The sequence below is a fragment of the Cornus florida genome, unplaced genomic scaffold, assembly GCF_030987335.1.
Source record: "Cornus florida cultivar Cherokee Brave unplaced genomic scaffold, ASM3098733v1 CherokeeBrave_3.0.0_Hap2_Chr04, whole genome shotgun sequence".
NCBI classification, from domain to species: Eukaryota; Viridiplantae; Streptophyta; class Magnoliopsida; order Cornales; family Cornaceae; genus Cornus; species Cornus florida.
In genome coordinates, this window is record NW_026775574.1 from 66,525,522 (window position 1) to 66,551,004 (window position 25,483).

The following is a 25,483-nucleotide window of genomic DNA, read 5'->3' on the forward strand; positions in this document are numbered from 1 at the left end:
TTTCATGACCTTTCACTGTATTTGTCAAGATATATTAGCTTCTTGTTCAAATTTTGAATAACAAACAAAAGTTGGTGTCTTGAAATGGGTAAAAAGTTACCAAGAGGGCGCTCTCACCATCAGCTCCCCCTTGCAGCCGTTGGATTGATAGATTTGGACAAAATAACGAACTCACAATTGAAAGACGCTTTCAAAAAATTAATTGTCACAATTGGAAGTGAAAAGAATAGAAAAATAGTGTCTTGGTTTGAGCTTATTCCAATCCATACAATATAGCAAGGTTTTTAATTTATGTACTAACCCTGAAATGGAGGATTATAAGTGTGAATCTTCTTTTCTTTTTTTTTTTCCCCTCCAAACAGTAGTGGTATCCGGGGCTTTGTCTCTGCTAATCCACCAGCCACGCGCACCGGTGCCTCAGCATTAAGTCGAGAGACTTGCAGAGAGGCGCTAGGATTCGAACCCTGGTCCAAACACTTGATATGGTAGGCCAGCACTTGGGAGCCCGTCCTGGCTCCCAACTCCGCTACACCCCGGGGGCATTATAGGTGTGAATCTTGCCACCTTTAATTAAATATGACCCTAGATAGTAACCATAAACTAATGTTTATCTGTTTGATTTAGCCTTAGTGTAGCCATAAACTAAAAAGTAGGTACATAATTACATATATTAAGTGAATGACTTATCTACTAAATTTCTCTAGTACTTTCTTGGTCAGAATTGTTAGTTTAGTTTTGAAGGACAATCCTACCAAAATTTAGTGGTATGAATCACACACGCGCGCAAAACAACTACAACAACAATAACACAAACACAAACACACACAATAACAACCATGTCTAAAGAAACTTGGGACTTGGGAGGGAGTCATTGCAGTTGAATTGGGAGATATGAAGGAGTCAACCTTCTTTGTTTCCTTTTTTTATTCCTCAGTTAAAGCGAACACGCGCATACCACAATATTGCTCATAGTAGGGTTCGAACACTCAACTTTCCCTATAAAAATGAGACATCATACCATCTAAAATAACGACCATTGATCAAAGGAGTCATTACAGTTTTCAGAAAGAGTTCAATTCACTTGAGTTTTCACTTTGCATTGCTCCTAAGATAGCCATATTATCAATTAATTATACTTTTAGCCATATTATCAATTAATTATACTTTTAGATGCTTGTAATCCAGATTGTGAAAAGGGCATTTAGTGCATTTTACAACAGCGCTTGCATGAAACATGAAGTGGGAAGTAACGCCTTAAGTTATATAATCTTTCTTAACGGGTGTCGTTATTACGTTCTGAGTAGGCTCCTACTCTCACGCTCCAAGCGCACTTTGACTCCCATTCCTACTCTGTATGACTTAAATGTTGTCTTTTTCAAACTCTCTCGCTCCTGCTTCCGCTCTTGTTTTATGCGATTGAATGGCATCCTTGAGCCTAAAAAGTGGAAATTAAAAATATTACTTACCATTATGTGGCCAATTACAATACAAATTAGTGAAACATGCTTTATTACTAAAACTATGGGGTAAGATTTGATTCTGCAAAACTAAACTTTATTAATGCCTACTTGACTTAATAATGTGATTTCTATGGTTTCTCACATAATGCAACTTTTTGTTAGTGGTCTTGGGTCTCAGATATTTTATTTTCCTTATACCGAAAGTCACTCAAGCTTGCATGCTCAAATCATTTCATCCTTACGTGCGCAAAAACTTAAGGTGTGATACACAAGTGTGTGTTTTCAAGAGTATGTGTGTTTTCATATTGACGCGTTTGGATAAGTAGGAGAGGAAGGAAAAGAGAGAATGAAGAGGTGGGAAGGAAAAGAGAGAGAGAATAAAGTTAGTTAATGGAAAAAGGGTAAGGGAATGATAGTATTACCTCTAAATCTTGTTTGGATAATTAGGGGTAAAAAAACAAAAGGAAAAGAAAAGGATAGAAGTAATCACCCATGGTGTTTGGAAAGGAGAGTTAAAAAGAAAAGAAGAAAAAATGTTTTTATTTTCTTTTTCCTTTTTCAATAGGTAACCTAGAATATTCATGCAAACGTGTCGCCCTCAACCTTCCTTTTAGCGATTTAATTTAGTGCATAAGTTATATCACCACATAGCCAAAAAAATAAATAAAAAATCCACTCAAAACACAATAAAATAAAGTTGTATGATAGTTTAATTTGGCCAAATGAAGTCTAAAGAAAGATAATATAAAACTTTGATAAGTCCTGTGATTTATTGAAAATGAATTTTAATGAGAAATTTTTTGACCTCTTAGTAGCATTACTCTTTTCAATAAGTTTTATTTTCAAAAAACTACAAGCTAAAAGTAATACAAAAATTTATTTGGTTGACAATTTTCTAAAAATTAAGTTGAAAAAAAGGTTGTTTCTAGAGAACAATCATTAATTGTTGTATTATTTTGGACCTTTGGTATTAGGAGACGGAGCTAAAAATTATTTGCCGAAGGTTATCTTAAGCAACAATAAGATAAAAATAAATAAATAAAATTATCAATTTATCATTAAAAGGTGGTTTTACCAAAAATTCAGCGATGCCATTACTAAAATATTATCAAAATTATAGCCCCATGTAAGTGTGTTTTGAGTAAGGTGCTTTTTTTTTTTTTTTTTTTTTACCAGGTAAATCACACACTCGGTCCACCTGTTGACATTAACCTCTCCCCTCTTCTAGGAGGATAAAGAAGTTATACCACCGTGCTAATGGTGCATTGGTACGTGAGATGTGTGCATTGGTATGTGAGATGTGATTTAGCACTGAAAAATTTTAAAGAGTGTTTTTTTATTTAAATCTTTATCTCTGTTTTTTTGAATTAATAAAACTCAACTTATCTATATACACACAAACACTGAAACAAGCAGAAAAACTGTCAAAGAATAATACTCGATTTTTTGGGGCTTTGCTTCGACAGGTTCACTGGTGTTGTGTGCAAGGCGTGTCCTCACACAGATCGGACAAAGTTCAGATTATGTCCATTAGCATGGCCTTTAAAGAATTGTTTGCACTTAGAAAAAATTAATTTTAAAACTTAATATTTCTTGAAGTATTAGAGTTCAATTTTTTTGGGCCCGGACAATTTTTCATCTAATATATTTTTTCCCTTTGTATTTGCAAATAATGGGTAGGTATGGGTGGTGATGTGCTTTGTTGCTTGTTATATATGCCGCCCACCTTGGAGGCATAATGGGGGACATTTAAAAAAGCTAGATGTTGACAAATCGCCCCCAAAATCACTTGAATTCAAAGATTGTTTCAATAAAATCTTTTGCTTTAGTAGGTCACCAAGACAATTTGTCTAAAAGCAATAAAGACCAATCAATGTTAATTTGTTTTAGCTTCTTTCACTCCATTTTTGACATTTTGGCATTTCGTTTTCCAATTAGAATGAAAAATCATAATCAAGTTTCAATCAAATGCAATTTTCTTTTGAAAATATTCGAGTACATCCATATAATGACCGAAAACGCGTGCTCTTTTTTGATAAAGTCACGTGTGATAACTTATGTCATCAATTGATCGAGAATTTATACACGGTTCACAAGATTTTTAGGTCGAGTATTTAGTAAAAATGAGATGCTTATTGATATTTACATGATACAAAAAAATTAATTAAAAAAAATATAAAATATAATAAAAGAATCACTTCATGAAAAATATATGCAATACAAATAGCGATTTGGGAATGTGACAATTAACTTTGTACCTAGAGATGCAATTTAGAGAAGCTAATCCAAACTCAACACGAGGAGCCCTATATGATATTTTAAGGGTTTAGAAAAACTCTTTTTTTCTACCTAAATTTGGTTTTAATTGAATTTTTTTAATGCGACTTCAATTTGGATTGTGTTGGAAAAATACGTGGGGTAATTGAGATGCAAGATTTCGCGGCAACTCAGAACAACATCACATCTGATAAAAGAAAGCAAAAGGGTGATCGAGAAATCGGTGCCTTCTTGATCACTTTTTCTCTTTCCTTTTTTCAAGTACGACATCGTTCTCGATTGTGACAATCTTGCATCAACACCTACATTAATATTATTATTAAGATATAAATAAAATGATTCAATCAACTCAAGCTTTAGCGGAGTTTTTTTTTTTTTTTAGGTTGATTTAAATTTGTAGTAAAAGTCATATAGCATGGTCGGACTTCTGGTTGATTTTAAGCTAATTGCATTCACATCTGTAGCAAAATTATCAAGATGGGACATAAAACTCTTGATATATATATATATATAATCGGACCTATTCTCATCATTTGTTGTGGTCCATAGACGATAGCTTTAAAAGCAAACATTTCCAATTAGTGTCATTTTTGGAATCCAACATTGAACTTATGGTTATTAATACTGTAATGAATAAAATCCAATTAAATCAACCCAACAACAAATGCAGATATTCCTATATACCTTCTTTATTTTGCCAATTATGAATCTCTCTTATGTTTAATGATAATCTAATTAAAATATTTGACTTCACAAACAACCTTTGACAATGACATCAAGTCGTATGTAATTCACAGTAATTTTGCATTTAGTAACAGAGTCAAAGGATTTTACTTAAGACGTGTGACGATTTTTATAGTGACACGTTGTCCAATTTTACATGTAAACTAACAATTGACATACGAAGGATTCATAAATTTTTAATTTAATATGAAAATCAAAATCTCATAATGAAAAAAAAAAAAAAAAAAAAAAAAAATTTACTAAAATGTTAGCTTAAATCAACACTGTATGGAATCTGTTCCTATGGTTTGAACATCACTATCATGATACTAAATTACTAAAAAGTTTATTTGCTACTTCTTTGTAGGGTCTATGGAGAGAGATAAATGCTAGACTACATGGGAATGCTCCTCAATCCCCTCAAACTGTGGCTAGACAAATCTTCCTTGAAGTTTTAGATGTCCAGCAAGCTTCTCTTCATGATATACTTCAGTAGCTTTTTTGTTTCAGTTGTTGGTTTTGTATTGGAAATGGGCTCACTCAGCTTATTTTTGTGATTTCTGATATGTTTTGTTCTCACTTATGAGGGTATGCCCTCTGTGCGCTGTAATTCTTATAGTTTCCTTTAAAAATGCTGGTTTGATCACCTAGAAATGGTTTCTTGAATTTGGGATCGAAAAAAAATTTAGTTAAAAAATTAACTGAACTTTTTCAAATCCCAAATCCAAACCATCAATGTGATGCTCCCAAACATGACATTACTTGCATACTTGAACCACACTTGTCTATACATCTAGAGATGTGTTTATTTGGCTATCCTTCCTTGAATAAATGTTTTCCCTGTGCCATCTTTGATGCAATGAAACACATAATTATAACTGTTAATGTAAATGAGTGAACCAATTAGGGCTAATTTGGTGTAGAGGAATGAAAGGTTAGAATGGAATGAACCAAAGAATGGAATGATCATTCCCATTACCTTGTTTAGTTGTAAATAGGTTAAAAAGGAAAACTATTCAACCAAATACATAATATATTTATATATGCATGCATATATATATTTCTCTTCTTCTCTATTCCCAATCTTCTGAAACTCAGAACAAAAAATCACCGGTTTATCTTCTTCATTGTCGATTCATCCTTATCGGTTCAGCGCCGGCCTCACCGCAGGTCAGTCTCGTTGTTCAGATCATGCATCACCGACGTCCTTGCTCACTGTCGCCGTTGGTTTAGTTCAGCAAACCCGTCCTTCATTGCAGTAGTTTGCCACTACCATTTCAGTTTCGACCCGCTTCTTGCTCACCGCCGGTCGGTCTCGTTTGTTCAGATCATTCATCGTCGCCACCATTTCAATCCACTTCATCACTGGATTAGAGCACCGAGCACAACCTTGCTCGCTAGCACCTCCGTCACTGCCCAACGAGCAGAGTCTTGCCCGTTGAGTTGCCCGCCGGTTCATTCCGCCAATACAGTCACCAAGCTCAAATCGTCGTCGTCGTTCCTTGGTTGCTGGTACGTTCGTCCTCGCTTGTCGAGGCCAGATTTGCTTCTTCATTGCTCGTCGCCGATATGTTTACAAGATTGTTGTGGATTTGTGGTTTGTTAAGGACACTACTTTAGCCTTTATTTTTTAATATTTTTTTTTAGTTCGTATTTTTTTAAAATGAGAATGGAATGATCATTCCTTTTGTTCGAAAGTGGAATGATTTTGATAAAATGACCATTTTCCAAGAATGGTAGGAAATGATAATTCCAACTTTAAAATTGCGCACCAAACACAAACACAAGAATGAAAAAAAAAAACTATTCCATTCCACTTTCTTTTATTTTATTCCACGGCACCAAACTAGCCCTTAATGTCTCAGCAACTCAAAGAAGTCAAAAAGTAAAGACATGATCACCGTTTGTTATGAATTTTTGAATCAACCAATTCGGCAATAACCCAACTGGTACAAACCGTCCTCCTAAAAAGGGAGGTCGGGTGTTCAAGCCTCAAGGAAGGCATGGGTGCGTGTGTATGCTTAACCTTCCAAAAAAACAAAACAAGAAACAAAAACAAAGAAAAAAACACTTCTGAATCGCTCCGATCCATTAGTCCTTTGAACGAATTGAGTTAGACTAGTTTGGTCAACCAATGCAGTGATTTTTTTTACAGTTGATAAGTTCTTATGTTATTACTTGCTCCACAAAAGCCATTCCATGAGCTCATCTTCATAATTTCAGACTGAGTTTTGGGTTCAGTCATGCAAAGAGAAATATGCAGCCTAATCACAGGTTACCAACAAAGGAAAAAATTGATAGCTCCACCAAACTTTTCCACATGCCTTTAGCTGCCATAATGCAAAGCACATTGGCATCAAAAGTTTCATTTTATGAAACTGAATGAAACATTGATCACCTCCAAGTTACCTCCTAGGACAATACATAAAATATATTGCGTAAAAGACTAATTTCCACCTTTAATTTCAGACTTATAGTTTGTCTACATTTCATATGGTCAAGTATACTTGGTCACACCTTTTTCCCTATCAATGAGTAATTGTGTATCTTTTCAGTTTTTTCAAGTTTCAGCCTCTAGCAACTTCATGTATTTATGACATAGCCAAGTGCCTATCACTTCATAAGATAGAGCTGTGTATACATTCTCATATCATTTCTGAAAATTTGGGGAAAAGCTACATTTAGCCAGAAGAAACGTTCTCTAAGACAGCCATATCTACCGTTTATCAACTATTAGATAAAAAGGGTTGACTGAAGAGAGGAGGAAGAGGAGGAGGAAGAAGAAGAAGAAGAAACAAATTATAACTCACAGAAAAAAGAGAGGTTGCCCCACTTTCCCTTTCTGGATTCTGATTGTTTACGCCAATACTATCCAGCATCCGATTTCCCAGGGATTGTAACATCAAGATCTATTTGATCCATCTCTTCATCTGAAAACCATCATCATTATACCATGGGACGCCCAATAAACAAAATCAAAATCCAGGAACCATTCTGCAACTCCAAAAGTGATGAAAAAGCATCCTCAAAGTTACTGCTCTGCACCGAGATCACCCCACCGGACTTTGTATCTGGCTGCAAGATAATGAGCCCCAACAGGACCTCGACTCCCATAAGGATAGTACTCGGGAATAATTTTCTTCTCTTCCAACTCTTTCAATACAGGGGTGAAAAGCGACCATGCAGCATCTAGCTCGTCACTTCGGATGAATAGTCTCCTTTCCCCTTCAATAGCATCCAGAAGAAGTCTCTCATATGCATCAGGAATCTCCTTGGAATATCTAAAAATGAACAAACAGAAGAAAACATTAAAACAATGAAAACATTCATTGATGTTTCAATAACATTTTCAAATGGAGTTTATGCCATGCTTACTTGTATAATAATAGCCCCATGTCATGAAAGTTTAAATATTAACATGCTTTTGGTATTAAGCAAACTCGAAATTCTGCCCTCCTATACAAATATGGTATGTTAAAAGACCCCAACGCATAAGATGAACTTTGATTAGAAGCAAAATAGCAATTAATATTCCCAAAAAATTTGAAACCTCTTTGAAGTTTTTACACACTTAAAGCAGTGCATCAGAACAATCTATAGCATCAACAACTAAGAAGCACAGAAACGGATACGGGACACGGATACGGCGACACGACAAATCCTAAAAATTAGGACACTGCAGGGACACGGCAAATAAGAAAATATATTTTCTAGGGTTAATTACAATGATACCCCCTTAGGTTTGTCATAACAACAACCATATATAAGTTGGGCTTTTTTTAACAATGATACCCCCTCAAATTTAATAAAGTTAACAAAGGCACCCCAACTATCACCTGCTACCTCTAACACTTAAGGAATTTACATTGTTGTCCTTTTGAATTATCAATTAATCAATTTAAATAATAAAATTACCCTTCTAACCTTGTATAAAAAAATAAAATTGAAAAAAAAAAAACCAAACCCAAAAATTTCCCTTCTCCTCAATACCGTCCATTACCACCACCTCTATCATCTAAACTAATCTCTGTTGCAGTGAATGTCTCACACCATCACCACCACTTCACTATTCAAAACCCAAATCTTCAACACACTCGTGTGTGTGTGTGTGTGTGTGTGTGTATATATATATATATATATATATACACACACACACACACACACACGAGTGTATTCAAAACCCAAATCTTCAACACACTCGTGTGTGTGTGTGTATACACACACACACACGAGTGTATTCAAAACCCAAATCTTCAACACACTCGTGTGTGTGTGTGTGTGTATATATATATATATATATATACACACACACACACACGAGTGTGTTGAAGATTTGGGTTTTGAATAGTGAAGTGGTGGTGATGGTGTGAGACATTCACTGCAACAGAGATTAGTTTAGATGATAGAGGTGGTGGTAATGGACGGTATTGAGGAGAAGGGAAATTTTTGGGTTTGGTTTTTTTTTTTTTAATTTTATTTTTTTATACAAGGTTAGAATATATATATCTAAGGTCCTAGACTTCAACGGTGGCTGCGGCGGAGGCAGAGGTGGCGTCGACACCACCACAACCTTCACCCAAAGCACGAGAATGATCCAAATTAAGAAGAATCTGGTCATCGTAGGGATGGGCCTCGTCTCCCTCTTCGGCAACGACGGCGCCCAATTTGATGCATCCAAATTCCCCACATGATTCAGCGGCCAGATCTGAGGGTTCAACGATGGAGATTTTTGGTAGTGGCAGTAGCTAGATCCGAGGGTTCAACGACGATGGGTTTTTTGGTGGTGGCGGCAGCGGGATCCGAGGGTTCAACGACGATGGATTTTTTGGTGGTGGCAACAACGGTGGTGTTGGGATTTAAGGGTGGAGAGGTCTAGGGATTTGGGGGTGGGTTTGATGGAGGGAGCATGGGTTGGGTTTGTACAATCTCTTAAGGGAATGTACGTGACAAACAACAATTCTGAAATTCTAAACACAAAGTCAAACCCCCAATTCCCAGACGCCGTTCAACGGCTATGGCTACAGGTTTACCAATTTGCTAAATACAAGTCATTTTGAAGCTCCATTATGAGTTGTTTTTCCTTCGAAAGATAATCCACATTTGTGATAGAAGATGGTAAAAGATCATAGGAGATCTTGTATCAGGTAGGACTGCAAGTTGTGCTGGCTCAACCCAGCCTAGCCCCAACCCAACCTTAACTCGAATCGGGTTGGGTTGGGCCAACCCGAATTGTACCCAACATAGGTTGTGGTCATAACCCGAACCGAATATTTTCGGGCAGGTTGAGTCAGGTTGACGGGTTAAGTTTTTTTTTTATTTTTTATTTTTTTATTTTTATTTTTATTTTTTCAGAAATTTATATATATTATATTATATATATATATATATACATGTATATTATATATATTTGATTATATTATTATTAAAAATATATATATTTTTAGGGCAAATCATTTCAGCATCCCCTATCGCCTTCATCTCTATTCTCGTTCTCAACTCTAAAATTGCACCCTCTGTGTGTGTGCAATTGCAAACTACAAAATCAACAAGAATCAGAAGTTCAAAACCCATATATTTCAGTTTATCTATCTGTCTGCAAGAATCAAAAGTTCAAAACCTATTACCTATATCAAAACCCATATCGGCATGTCATTTCAGATTGTTCAAAAAATCAAAACCCATTTCTTTTTTTGGGTACACTCTGGCTCAAAGTAAAATCTTATCATTTCAGATTGTTCAAAAAATCAAAATCAAAACCTATTACTTTGTTGATTGTCCAACTCTTTTGTTTTTAAAGATTCAAATAAAAATCAAAACCCATTTCTTCCAGTTCGGGTTCGCCGTTCGCAAGCTTCTTCCGCTGTCTCTCAACTCTCAAGCATGCCCCCCTCTCAACTCTCAAGCTTCGCCGTTCGTTTTAGAATTGCAGAGAAGTGCATGGACGGCGGCAGAGAGAGAGAGAAAGAAGAGAGAGGAGAGAGAAAGGAGAAAAAAAAAAAAAAAATCGGCAGAGAGAGAAAGAGAAAGAAGAGAGAGGAGAGAGAGCCCGAGCCCGAGCTTGAGCCCAACCCGAATATGTCTGGGTTTTGACAAAACCCAACCCGAACATGAACCCGATTTGTGAATATAAGCCCCAATTTCAAAATTTCTGGGTTGGGCTGGATTAGCCCGCCCAAGTTGCAGCCCTTATCAGGTGTACAAAACCTATAATCTCTAGTCAATCTTCTTCTTTTTCTTTTTCTTTTTCTTTTTCTTTTTTTTTTTTTTTTTTTTTTTTTTTTGTGTGTGGTAGTGGTGGGCTTGTTAGCGTTAGGTTTTGAAAGGTGTGGTTGCTAGTTGCTCTATTTTTCTGTTGTGGAAGTGTGGTGGCCAGACCTGGTGGTATCTAGGGTTTCTGATGGAGAAGGTGATAGGTTAGAGAGAGTGGTGACGTATGATAGACATGCCAAGGTCAAAAACATCATTTAGGAGTTTTGATTAATTTTTAATTTAAATTAATAAAATATTGAAGGGCAATCTTGACTTTTCACACCTTCTAAGAGCTTGTTTGGATCCAATTTCTGACAGGGGGTGTCGTCGTTCAAAAAAAGTCCAACTTCTATATGGCTGTAATTATGACAAATCTCAGAGGATGTCATTGTAATTAACCCTATTTTCTATATATATGATGTTGTATTTTAAGAAATTAAGAGTAAAATTATATTTAACAATCTCATAATGAAAAAATAATAATAATAATAAATAAATAAATAAATAAATTTGTGTTTTGCTGGGAAAAAAAAAAGAAAAAGAAAAGAAAGAATGATAGAAAGAGTTAAGAAAGAGAAAAAATATATATATACAAAGAGACAAAGAGGATTAGGGTTTTGTTAGAAAAAGAATTAGGCTGTAGTTAAAAATAAAGGTAAGAATCCATAGAAGGGAAAAAAGTTCGTGAGGAAAAGAGGAAAAAGGAAAGAGAGACAATAAGAAATTTATTGTGAAAGGAAAAAAAGGAAGTATTTAGGGTTTGTGAAGAACAAGAAGAAGAAAGAAAAGAGGAGGACGAAGAATAAGAGAGAAAAGAGGAGAGAGAGACCATTCACTGGTAGCGAAGCTTGGTTGGTGGGACAACGAGAGAGTCAAAGATGATCATGCAAGGGGTCGAACCTTTGAACTAAAATATAATAATAAATATCTAATTGTTTGAATATAAAATTCTTTTATGAAACGACAAGTTTTTAAGTAATTATGTAATTAAACAACTCCTAATATTTACACTTCAACTCAACATTGTTTCTAAAACTTTCATAAAAATCCCCAAAGAGTGGGACACGCGTGTCGGATACATATCCATTGCATGTTGGAAGCGTATCCACGGCGTATCCAGATATGTGAAAAAATATAAAATATTCGGACACGTATCCGACGCGTGTCGGTGTCCCGCGTCCGTGCTTCCTAGATCAACAGTAAACCAAACAGCTGTATTCATCATTTGGTGTTGCAATTCATTAGGATGTAACATATGGTACGCATTATCATAATTTACCATATATACAATGCATACACTATTGACTATCTTTGACATTTCATATTTTAAGTTATTCCCCCCTTGTGCAGCTGAAAGATTATGATATGAATCTTCAAAGGATATTTTAATACCAATAATCATTCAATTATCATAACTTAAACACATATGATTACCCAAAACTTAAATGTAATATATGACGGAATGATAGTTGCTTCTTAGTTTGTCATGGATATAAATATTGTTTGTTTAAATATTTCATTTCCACATACAAGAGAATCTTTGCATTTACTTTTCTTCTCAATTTATTTTAGAAAATGCCTTATGGCACAAGAAACAATACAATGCACAAAGCTAAAATAAAAAATTGGATGCAATTTGGCAACTGTATTATTTAATAATAAAATGAGGCTAAAATTTGAATTTACTCATCAGCATTGTTAATAATACCATCCAGCATGTGAAAATCAAGATTACTGCTGTTAGTACTCTGATTAAATGAGGTATAATATGAAGCAATATAATTCTTTTTTTCTCATCAAAATCTAGCAATAATATGACATGATACCTTGCTGCATAGTGAAGATTTAGGTTGCTGCGATCTAATCTCATTCCTAAACCAGGAACCTTGTTATTGATCTTCAAGTAAATAGCTTCATCAGGCTGCACACGGATAACAAGCTCATTCGTTGCACGGTCAAGATCAGTCCCAATATTCCGGTTATACAAATTCCCTGGCACGTGCCTAAACTGTACCCTTATCTCAGCCCTGAGAAGGGGGGGAAAAAGTTAATAAAAAAACTGTAAATGTCAAAAGGTTCCACTCAAGATGGAAAAAGTACAATCTTGGATCTCTTTCTTAGTTTCACAAACCTCTTATTATGTAATGCTTTCCCAGCTTTCATCAGAAAAGGAACTCCATCCCATCTTGCATTATCTATAAAAAGGGCAGCTGCAGCAAATGTTGGAGTCAAGCTGTTTCTGGGTACAGTCTTGTCATCAGTATAAGCTGGGTAAGTAACACCTCCTTTTGTATGGCTCTTATATTGTCCTATGACCACATCATCAAGTTGTATAGGCCTCATTGAACGTAAAACTTTGACCTGGCACCCAATAATAAATTTAGTTACAAACATGAATATATTACCAACACTGTCATTATATGATGCATTGTTCTCTGGCTTTAGAGAGAGGAGAAGGAAAAAAAGGACAAACAACCTTTTCATTTCTGATATCTTCTGCATCCAAACTGACAGGGGTTTCCATGGCAAAAAGGGCAAGTATTTGGAGCAGATGGTTTTGCATTATGTCTCTAATTATCCCGTAATGGTCAAAGTATCTGGAATAACCATAGAACTAAAAAGAATAAGCTTTTAGAACAGTCTGGGACTAAATCAAATGCATTTTTGAGGCGGACATACCCTCCGCGACCTTCAGTGCCAAAATCTTCAGAGAATATCAGCTGTACATTCCTTATATACTGCCTCGACCACAGAGGTTCAAATATGAGGTTGGAGAAGCGAAGGACAGACAGATTCTCCACTAGCTCCTTCCCCAAATAGTGGTCTATCCTGTAGAGAAAAAAAATATTCCTTTCGTCAGATTATAGCCTTCCTAATAAAATCTGACACCAGTAAGAGAACTCACCTGAATATTTGATCCTCATCTAAGTACTGCTTGAGAGATCTTGTCAAAGCAGCAGATGATTCAGAATCTCGACCAAAAGGTTTCTCCACAATGACCCTGGTCCAGCCATTACCGGATGAAGAAGAGAGACTTGCACATCTTACAGCATCTATGAATATGTTTGGTGGGATTGATAAATAGAAAAGGCGATTAGAGACCCTCCCACCCTGCAGAGCAGTTTATTCTCGTCAAACCAGATGGAGATAAATATATTTGCAAGTTAAATGTCATATTGAATAGGCTTCCATGCAAAACAATTTAAACAAAATCCAAAAGAGGGAATTCAGAATAAAAGAAAACACTTACTGTTCCATCAAATGAGAACGAGTCTTGTATAATTATATTTAACCTTCTTCAATAAAGTCCAAGGTCATGAGAAATTATAGCAGTTTCTTTTTCCTGTTTAATATTTTGGTAAATGTAATACCTAGACCAATCTAGAAGAACCAAATGAGATGCCTAATTTCCCAAAGAGTTACAAACTAGGAAATAATAACACTATGTGTTCTATACACGAACATTATTGATACATTTCAAGTCTTGAGTGGCTTGTGACATATATTAGGACATGTTAGACACATGAACTTAATATAGAAGAAATAAACCAACCTAAGATGTTAATCTATACTACTATTTTTTTTTTTTTTTAAACAGACCTTTTTAAATATGAATATAATTCTCAAAGTCCACAACCCAATTAACGCCCTTCACTCCCTCATTCTCTGGCTAAGAACAGAATGAGTGAGTTCCTTCCATTCTTCTTCAACTACTCACCTTCCTGATCCTCTGTACGCCCTATCCCACGATTCACAATCACAATCTTCTCCACCATTTCTAATCTTTTCAATTATGCCCTGCTTTTAACTAAACCCACATTATAATGGAAATCTATCAAACCCATTAATCCATCCGTCTTTCTCTCTCTGTAGACTATAATCAATTCTCAGGTCACTATCTCTCCCTCTCATTGCTTCCATGGTAATGTTGCCCTTTGACATAAACTGGCTGCATTCTTTATTTGGGAAACTTTTACTTGGAATGGTTTTTTTACTGTAAAGTTTTCTCCGTTTGCATTGCCTGCAACAAGCTACTTGGAACAGATTCTTTTAATTTTTTTTCCCCATTTGGGTAATGGCCTCATTTATAGTGATTTATTTGTACATAAAATTATTTATATAAAAACTTTTGGGCAATATAATTTGTGGGGGCATCTAAAACCTTACTCATGAGATATCCATCTTTCATCGCAAACATTTAACATTAGCTTATTTTGCCATTATGTAAATGCTTTATAAAATATATGTTTCGCACAAATTGCTGAACTGTATTTTGACTCTTGTAGAAAATGAACAGGTTACCAAGAAGTATATATTTGAATAGGAAAGCTGCCAAATATAGTTCTTCTTATTTATTTATTGACTCATTTATTTTTGTTTCAAATCACCAATATAACTACAGAAATCGACGGCATGTGTAGTATCTGAAATGGGTATATCAGCATATGTTCACTCGTGCCTTGGGATTGCACTTAATTATTTGTTTTCTGAATTTTTTTTACATTAGCTATTAGAATTCAGAAAAGGGATAATATATACGACACAAAATTTAGTTAATGGATTATTCTGTTGGTTTTGCTTTTTGGTTGAAGGGTATTCTATTTGTTGGATACATTCTATTGCATGTATGTGATTTTTGTAGGTAGGGCAGTATGTCCCTTTTGTTATATATGCCATACGGGCTGTTCTTTTGGCTTTCCTTATCATGTATTACTATAATGTTTACTTATCAAAAAAACAAAAATGTATTACTATAATGTTTCTTTTCGCCTTTTGATTTGTGCTTTGCCTACGTGCTTCTGAAATGGATTCATGCTTGTGGTCCAAGTGTCTTAGAGGGAGGGGATGGTGCCCAACTATAAATAAAAATAGTACCAGGAAAAAAGTTTTGGGTTGAATATAGAAATGAATTCACTTTTCTAAGTAAAACTTATGACAAGACTAACACTTTTAACATCAATACAAAAATTTAAGGAATGGTATTTTGAATTTACAGTTCTAATTGTTTTGGTTGATGTAAGGTTTAGTGAAATATTTTTAATTATCTCACATTGTGTCAAAACCAAGCATAAGATTAAGGAATCAGACTGTAGGAAAAAAAAATTCATTAAATTCTATCTGAAGATTGGCGCTTATGGGCTATAGGAAGAACTATTTCTCGTGTGAGAAAGAGGAAGTTATGAAAGAAAAACTTAATTTCCAAAGGGAGGGGGGGTCAATTTAGGAATCCATTAAAAAGAGCAAAAATCTGAATCTGGCCTCAAAAAAAAATGGAACAAGTATTGGCAATCCAAAATCTGAACCTCTGAAAGAGAGAGCAGGACAATGAAAATACCCTAGAAACAAAACATTGTATTACAATAAACAATAAATGAATGCATGGTGTTTGGGTTGTTTAACTTGTTTTTTAATTTTCTTGAAACACACGAGTGCATCATTATCTAATTAATAAGCAATTGCATAGTAAAGTTTTTATGCTCTCATTGAATGTAAGGGATTTATGCATATTTATGGCTTCCTCTATGATAAGAACAATGTATGAATGCCTGTGAACAATGTGGCTATCAAATATGCAACAAGTGGAGGCAATTCCTGCAGCGGTAGTTCAATTGTTCCGTTTTGGATCAGTTCAGGATTGCACCAGATGTTCTTTACAGCCACTGGCAATTGTTATGTTCCACACTAAGAAAACTTCATCAACAGTTTATTTTATTGTTTGGATACATATTTAGACTCAATCCCATTCAATATATACCAGCTAAAAATTTTAATATAATATTTCTAATTTATTATCATCGTCTGCCAGGGTTTGTATATCTTTCTCTTACATACAAAACAAAGAGATTGTCATGTTACTCGATCATGTTCATCCAATCAGGAATAGTATCATCATCACAATTTAACCATCTGCATTGCATATGCACCTATGTTTTATATGCATCTGAAACCTTACATAAGAGCAACTTCTCTTAATTGTGCATAACCTTAATAGTTCTCACTTTTATTTATAATAATTCAATACATTTTTTTTATCAACCCAACCAACCAAGCAAGACCTTTATCTGGTTCAATGGTAAGTTAAGGATTCCTTAATGCTGCTTCACATATTAAAACAAAACTAACAACAGCACTACACTTAATCAACAAGCAGCAATTGCTCTAATTTTAGCAAACAAATGTTTGGTAACAAGAAAATATAAGCTAGTTTTAAATTAAAGCGTTAGAAGGGAGAACGCTTTGTTGAGTTATGCTTCAAATAAAAGTGTTCTGGAAAACTTAGGATAGGATCACTGAGATTAATTATACTTAATCAATACCAATGTTACCTCATGTGCCTTGAGTTTCTTGTCAAGCTCAGCAAAATGTTCCTGAGAATCATATTGACCAGAATGGTAGAAACATCTTTTCAGGAATTGATCCATTTTTTCATCACAGTTTTCCCTGAAAACCCAAAATGAAACCATATACATTGGCACTCAAGATATTTGTTCAACTTGCAAGCAATTATTAACAACAATAATGCAAGCAATTATATTCCACTTTTTAAGAACTAGAATTGAGCAGAGAAGGCAACCAAATTGCCGGCAACGTGCTCCAAGGAAATTACTGATCAGTATAACAATTTAGCATCGAAGAAGAGATAGAGCGGGGATAACCTCTTATCAATCCTGCAAGTCAGAGTCCTGCTAACCATGTTTCTAAGTTCAGCATCAGTCATCTTACTCCGGGCATAACCATAGATAGTGAAGTGCTGCAACCAAATAAATCCACCATATCAAGATGAAAATTCCACTCCAAAATATAAAGGCAAATACACAGCTAACTCACAACACAGAATTAAACTTCCAAATAAAATGAAAAGAAAAACAGAAATAAAATAGACATACTACAATCAATACTACAAACCTCAGGGAGGCAACCCTCGTAATAAAGTGCAAAAAGCGCAGGAAATATCTTTTTCTTGGCAAGGTCACCTGACGCTCCAACCACGGTAATACTGACTGAGGAATTATCTTTATTGAAATCAAAACCAGCAGCATCTTTAAGTTCATCTGGAGATTTAACTGACACAAACTCATCTTTCAATTTCTTCAAAGGAGTTTCATTTTGAATAGGGGTTACTGTTGCAGCTACCGCACCTATACATAGTTTCCATACAAATTAGAACAAAAGCGAAGGGAAATCCTAACTCCCAGAAGACTAGCGCCAGATCAATATTATCTTCCAAAAAAAATAAAATAAAAAATAAAAAGTTAACTAAAATATAGTTTTGAGAGAAATGTCCAGTGAAATTGACCATGAGAAAAACGAGAAAGAAGCAACAAAAAATTGAAGAGAATACAAGAACATCAAGTGCAAGTGTTATGATTTTCTTTCATATTGGTTTGCTAAAAATTGAAATTCTAACAAAACCCAATAACCATACTGGCTTGGCAGGGCCGGAAAATTTAGATCTCTCTGGTCTTAAATAGCAAATAATCAAAGATTTAATTGGAATTTTCTATTCCTTTGGGTTCTGATTGTATGTACTATGATTTTCTTTCATATTAGTTTTTGAAAACTGATATCCTAACAAAATCCAATAGTCATGCTGGTTTGGCGGGCAGAAAAGTTAGATATTTTTTTGTATTAAATAGCAACTAATCAAAGAATAACTTGGAAACTTCTATTGCTGTAGATTCTGAAAAACCAAACAAAACAGTAAAAAAATGAATAAGAAAAAAGAGGCATGTAATTCCCTTGAAAGAGAGAAACCCATCCACTCACACAACAAAAATTATGAGACTCAAACCACCAGCACATCATATATAACTAACAAAAGGTAATAAAAACCCAATAATTGAAATAAAGAGATTATAATTAACAAAACAAACATGAGAATAGTAAACCATACTCATAACTAGAAATCAACCCATCAACTTATAAACAACCATGAATTAGCAAAACAATCAGAAACTGAAAAACAAAATCAACCCAATACAGCTGCAGATACATTTAAATTTAAACGAATTGAGGCTAACCATCTTGCATGCGAATCACATTCAAATAAGGGTTCCGATTAGATTTTGAAAAGACCCTTTTGGAGACAAATGATCTATGAATGGAGGGTAGAGTTGCCCGTTGAAGATTGCTGGATTTGTATGAGGAAGAAGCCGAGTAAGACGGTGAATATGAACCACAATGTGCAGATGAAGAAAGGGTCGACATACTTCTCTCTCTTCTTTCCCTCTCTAAATTATATATAAACTTTATGTATATCAATGAACAATATAAATTTCCGAAAAAAAAATGAACAATATAAGAATCAACAAAATTGAAGGAATAGGGGAAGTTTTGGGGATGAAGGTGGAGTGAAATGAATTGAACGGAGAAGTAGTACAGAGTTTGTTTGGAATGGCCTTTAAGAGGGCTTAGGAAACATCGACGTGCTTGCTGTTGGTCTCTCGAGATTTCCGAAAGGCTGCTTTTGTTTTTGCTAAGAGACGCCAACAAAGAACACGCGCGAGAGAAATAACTTGAGAGAGAAAGAATAGTCTAGAGGGGATGAATTGATGGATTACTTATTAAATTAGGTTAACACATTGGGCTTACAGAATATATATATATAATACACACAGTGACACAGACAATGTTGCATAAATTTGGACGCATAGCTTAGAGGCTTGTGGGTGGACCCAACCTGATTCCTTCTCCCTCTTGACAAAATATGATATAACGCACGCCCAACGTGAACCATGGGTGTTTATTAAAATCATGTAGGCCTCGTGGATTCATATGGTTTGCAGAGTCAATTTAGAATTAAATCGATTTGTTATAAAATAAATGGTAAAATACAATAAACCCCCTAACCATTGGTAACCCTACAATAAACCCTCCTGAACTACAAAATATGCAGGTAATTCTCCTGAACTATTGAATTTTGTTGTAAATTATCCCATTCCGCAAACATCTATCTATAACAGTTATAAAGAGCTAAATTTGGGCTGAAATTTAAATGGGTCCTGTTAGGCAATTTTTTTAGATCTATAATCGAACGCGTTCCTCTCCACGGTTAGATGAACGTGGAATATTTATTTTCTCAAAATCATTTCCGAGTGAATGAAAAATTAGTTCAAAAGTGAGGTGTTTATAAGCTTATAAATAATATGAAAATGGGTTTGTATGTGAGAATTGTTTGTACCAAAGGGGATCTAGCCCAGCGGTATAACTTCCCCATCCTTAAAGAGAAAGGGAGGGGTTTGAGCCCAGGGGTGGGCAAAAAATGATTTTATTTCTTGCCAACCGATGCAATTAACTATGAAAGAGAAAATAAAATTATGTAAGAATGTAAGAATAGAGAGCTAGTTTAAGCTAGAGAATAGCTTAAACGCCCACAACTCAATCCCAAAAGAAAGGAAGAGGTAGAAAATTGATTCGGCAAACTGAATATATTGATAATACTAAAAAGCTGTTGAATACAACTTGGAACAACCCTTTTGTAAGACATAAGGAATGCCCTAACAAAGATTTAATCCCAACCCTTCATATAAATGTAATCTAAAGGTTATTATTCTGTCAAACAGAATAAAAAGCTGAAAAAATAACAAAACAACCATTAAATAATCACATGACTCACTTAAAAGGTATATGAATTATAAAATAAAATCAAATTGACAATAATATCTTAAATATGAAATAAAGACAAGATTGACGATTTATATAAATGACTCTAGACCCGTAAACGTACATTCACATAAACTGATCACATCATCATCTGCCCCAATTAATAAAAACTCAATTTAGTCTTCTTAAGATCTTTAAGTAATTAAAGAAAGTCCTCTTCCATTTGCACTTCATTACCAACCAAAAAATAATAATAAGAATTATGGGAATTGTTTGTCCCACGTAGGAAATAAAATGAAAACTAATATGTTGTGTTTGGTATGCATGAATGGAATGAAATGGAATGCAAGTAGGAATAGAATGTAATGAAATGACCATTCTCATTCTATTGTTTGATTGTAAATATGAAATACGTAGGAATGGAATGATTATTGTTTGGTTTGACCAATTTAAAATTTAGAATGGAATAAATTTCAAATTGAGTTATCCAAAATATCCATTTTAGTAACAAATACATTATTTTAACAAAATGACATTCTTCTATAATTTTTTAAAAATATATGGTGGCAGTGGCGGTAGTGGATGGTGGTGGAGGTGAAAAGCAATAGTGGTGTAGGTGGTGGTGTTGGAAGGCAGCGATGGTGGTGAAAGGCGACAATGGTGTTGGTAGAAGGAGGTGGCAGTAGTGTGGTGGTGGAAGGAAATAGTGGTGTAGGTGCCAATGTTGTAGGTGGAAAAGGTGGAAGCCAATGGAAGTGACTGTGGTGGTGGTGGAAGGCAGTGGAGGTGGCGGTAGTGGAAGGTGGTGGTAGTGGTGGAAGGTTGTGGCGGTGGTGGTGGTGAAAGGTAGTGATGGTGGGAGGTGGTGGCATTGGCGGCAGCGGTGGTGGAAGGTAGTGGTGGTGGAAGGTGATGGCATTGGCAGCGGTGGTGGTGGAAGGCGGTGGTGGTGGTTGTCATACCCCCTAATTTCGGAACACGGGTTGATCAAATCCGAGCACAAAATTAGAGAATATCAAAACAATTAAAGTATTTAAACAAATACAGAATACAAGAAGAAATAAAAAGAATAAATAATTCGCTGAAAAAAACTAATAAATAAATATTAATTAATAATTCTACAACAATTACAACTCGGGAATCCTGTAACACAAGGACCCCTTAAAACATTATCCAATAATCTAATACTACTTAACAGTATATAAGATGAATAGATAAATGACAGTTTCCCAGCTGCGGATTCTCAACCTCAAGACTGGAACCTCTAATAACCTAAAAAATAAATCGTGGGTTAAACCCTACGAGCAAGTTCTCTCTACCAAACCTCTAAAAACTAATAAATAGATTATCTCTGATCAAAACCAAACCTATTAAAATTTTAAGTTTGATAAACAATGGTACACACATGTATAAATAATTATATATAGTATAACCTTCCTATCCATTAATAGTTTCATTAATTTTCAAAACCATTAAACCATGATTAACATATAATCATACCTAAACCAATTCAAAACTTCTTCTCTTTTAAAGAGAAACCCCTCTAACCTTAACTCCATTTTAAATAATTATTTAATCATTTAACTAATAAAATATAATTCAAGGAAAATTATATTTTATCCAAAAGCCAATAATGAATTTAATTATTTAAACCATACAGTCAATACCTAGGCTTTGACAAATCCTCTATGTCTCTACCAATAATATTGTATTAATATATATAAAATAGTACCCTAACATGTAACTATTAGATTATTCTAATTTAAAAATATCTAATCCTAATCCAACTTATACATACAGTATCCATAGATGAATTTTAATCATCTAATATACATAATAATTCGACCATGCCTCCTTATGTATATTTATACATTGGCAAATCAACCATGCCATTAAAGATATATTTATTTATATATTGGCAACTCAACCATGCCTCCTTAAGTATATTTACTTATACATTGGCAAATCAACCATGCCATTAAAGATATATTTATTTATATATTTTTACCTTTAAATTAGCAACTCATCCATTACTTGCTAGGTATGTATTTTATTTATACAAATACTTAGGCATTATATTTAGGTCTTTGACAACTCAGCCATTCCTACACTTCAACCATGTACCGATTTTAAACTTAACGATGAACTAAATCACACATAGCCATCCCGTGCATATCATACGCATAACATTAATTTAAAAACCAGCCTATCCAGATATACCGATTAAATAAGAATAATTGATATTAATTATCTTAAATAATATATACATCTACACACATATTATGTAATATATATGTGTATAATACCTACCATTATATATATATATATATATATATATATATATATATACACTCCCTTCTATACTAATCACAAATTAAATAAACCATATAAACACATATATACTCCCTTCTATGTTAATCACAAATTAAATAAACTATATAAACACATATATAATTAAATATATATATATATACACTCCATACCGTAATAAATCATTAATTTATTATATTTACGCAAATTAAAGGTTACTAAATATCTTAGTAACACTCTATGGCTCTTAGAACACTAAGAACACCTCCTCTAAAGGTTGGTTTCAACCCTAACAAGCTTGAAATAAATTCTGGAATGTCACCGGACCCCACAGAAACTTTCCGGGACCTTAAACACCTTTGCACATGCCTCCACACGCCGCCACACACTCCTCCAGTTGCTGCACGCGCCTCAACGCATTTCTATTGATTGCCAGGCGCGTTTAGGAGCTGTCACGCGCCCTCACGCGCCTGATCCACTCTCGGTGCGTGTGTGGCTGCTTCTGATTGGTTGCCTTCTATGCTCTGGTGTACTCGCCCACACCAGATCAATCTTTTGTTGGCCAGGCCTCATCCACGGCCTTGATGCATGAGCGCATCAAATCTCCATGCTCTGCGAAGCACTGGATCATCTTACACTCATCCATTCCACCCAGCAGCCCAGATCAGCGGGTGCACCATATTATCATGCGTCGCACCACATTAGATCATCCGTCACTTCATCACCTCATCTCAGCCCTTCATGATCTGCACGCACAGTAATACAATGCGTCGCGCCGCACCAAATTAAACCCCTATGTTGATGCACCGATGCACAGTAGCCACTAGTGTCTATATATATAACAGTTTATATATATAATTATACCCAGATTAATTATAAAATAATTAAAACAATTATTCGAAAAATGTAAACACAATCCATAAAATTCTAGAAAAATTTCAAAAAATTCCAGAAAAATTCTAGAAATTCTAAAAACCCTAATTACCTGTCTTAGGTCATAGATCAACCTATATATTGATTTTAAAATATATATACAACACCTATATATATCAATTAAAATCTAATAATGCAAAAATAAAAATTTAATAATTTATGCTTTTAGTTTATTCCGATCTAACCATGATTTGAAACAAATAAATTTACTTTAAACATTGATACTCAAGGTGATAAATTTATGGGTCCTACGAGGAGAGTTAGAAAAGAACTTGCCTGAAGGTTTTGAAACGAAACCGACGCTTCAAGTTTTGACTGTCTCTTCCAATTTCTGCGTCCTCTTTCTCCGATCTGGACTCCTTTTTGTCAACCTTCTCTTCTTCTTCTCTCTTTGTCTCTCTTATTTTTCTAACGTGTAAACTTTTTAACCCTAAACCTTATGTGTATATTTATACACATTAATTACCCTAATCCTATTCCTACTAGGATTACCAAATAATAATAATAATTATTATCTTTAAATAATATAATATATATATACATATCTTATATTATATATATATATATATCTTCCATAATTAACAATGGTTAATTAAATCATATATCTTATATATATCCATAAATATATATATCTATATATATATCCTTCCATAACATTTATTAATTAATTATACTTTTATATAATTAAATACATATATTTATAATTATACAAAAAAAAAATGATCATTCAAGTAATCAAATAACCATTGGCCTTTATTAATTAACCCAATAAGGTTTCCTTCAAGCCCAATACCATATCCATTAGTCCCACTCCTCTTAAGCCTAATCCAATTAATTTAAATAAATTAAATAAATACTTAAATTAAAATAACTAATAACATGAAGCACATAAATAAAACAAGAAATTACAATTAAGTCACACCATACCAATAAAATCAACACATCAATAATACAATCAATAAATAAACACACACGTAACAATCATCATATCAATCACGAAATATAATTTTAATTAAAACTAGATAATTAATTTAAGCACTCAATTTAAATAAAACAATTCATTTAAAAATACAATTAAATCCAATTAAATCAAACAAATCATTTAAAAATAAAATAAAAGTTATTAATCCCAATTAATAAATCCTTTAAAATATCAGGGTATTATAGTGGTGGAAGGTGGTGGTGGTGGCGGTGGTATGGTGGAAGGCGGTAACAGTGGTTGCAGTGGTAAAAAGTGGTGGCAGTAGTGGTGGTGGTGTTGGAAGCCAGACGCGGTGGTGGTGGCAGGCGGTGGTGGTGGTGTAAAGTAGTGGGGGTGGAGAAAGGTGATGGTGGTTGTACACACAAATTTTGTAAATCTGCAAATAAGATAACAAAATAGGGAGCAAATAAAATATTTTATTAATTTATAAAGATGGAGTACAATCCTTTGTGATGTCTTTTACAAAAGGAATGGTCCTCTGATTCGATCTCCTTTTTGTTGTTGGTTGGATCTAAGGGCTGCACGAGTTTGATCTTGAATCACCGGGGAATTTGGATGAAGAACGGCACGTCTTTGGATGTGCTTGTTGTTGATCACCGTGAAATTTGATGAAGAACGGCACGATTTGATGTGCTTGATGCTCTTCGCTTTTAGGTTTAGATTCTGAATTTGTGTCTCTGAATTCTGAGTCTCTAGATTTCTGGACTTCTGAATTCTGAATTTGTGTCTCTGACTTTTGAGTCTTTAGATTTTTGGACTTCTGAATTCTGAATTTGTGTTTGAAATTTCTGGACTTCTGAATTCTGAATTTGTGTCCTTTGTTGAATTTGAGGAAGAATGGCTCGTCTTTGGATGTGCTTGTTGTTCTTCATCTTTAGAGAGGAGAGAATTTGTTGAATTTGGTGAAGAACGGCATAACTGTGCTTGGTGTTCTTCGCCTTTAGGT

The 25,483-nt window shown here is 34.4% G+C and overlaps 1 protein-coding gene across 1 annotated transcript; it reads right to left on the bottom strand.

The window, feature by feature from the left end:
- Positions 1 to 7,050: 7,050 nt before the first annotated feature.
- LOC132303402 (glucose-6-phosphate 1-dehydrogenase, chloroplastic) lies at positions 7,051 to 19,294 on the bottom strand. Its single transcript, XM_059800638.1, has 10 exons — positions 18,731 to 19,294; positions 17,616 to 17,848; positions 17,366 to 17,460; positions 17,036 to 17,150; positions 13,615 to 13,820; positions 13,389 to 13,538; positions 13,186 to 13,306; positions 12,841 to 13,070; positions 12,536 to 12,736; positions 7,051 to 7,741 (listed from the first exon to the last, which is right to left on the bottom strand). The coding sequence occupies exons 1-10, from the start codon at positions 18,915 to 18,917 to the stop codon at positions 7,492 to 7,494; spliced, it is 1,788 nt and encodes a 595-aa protein (XP_059656621.1). The 5' UTR covers positions 18,918 to 19,294; the 3' UTR covers positions 7,051 to 7,491.
- Between the last annotated feature and the right edge of the window lie 6,189 nt (positions 19,295 to 25,483).

Coding starts and splice junctions, on each gene's coding strand:
- LOC132303402 (XM_059800638.1), bottom strand. CDS start 18,917: ATGTCGACCCTTTCTTCATCTGCACATTGTGGTTCATATTCACCGTCT. Junction 17,461..17,615: donor ACGAGGGTTGCCTCCCTGAG/GTTTGTAGTATT, acceptor ATTTGGTTGCAG/CACTTCACTATCTATGGTTA. Junction 12,737..12,840: donor AAAGCATTACATAATAAGAG/GTTTGTGAAACT, acceptor CCCCCTTCTCAG/GGCTGAGATAAGGGTACAGT.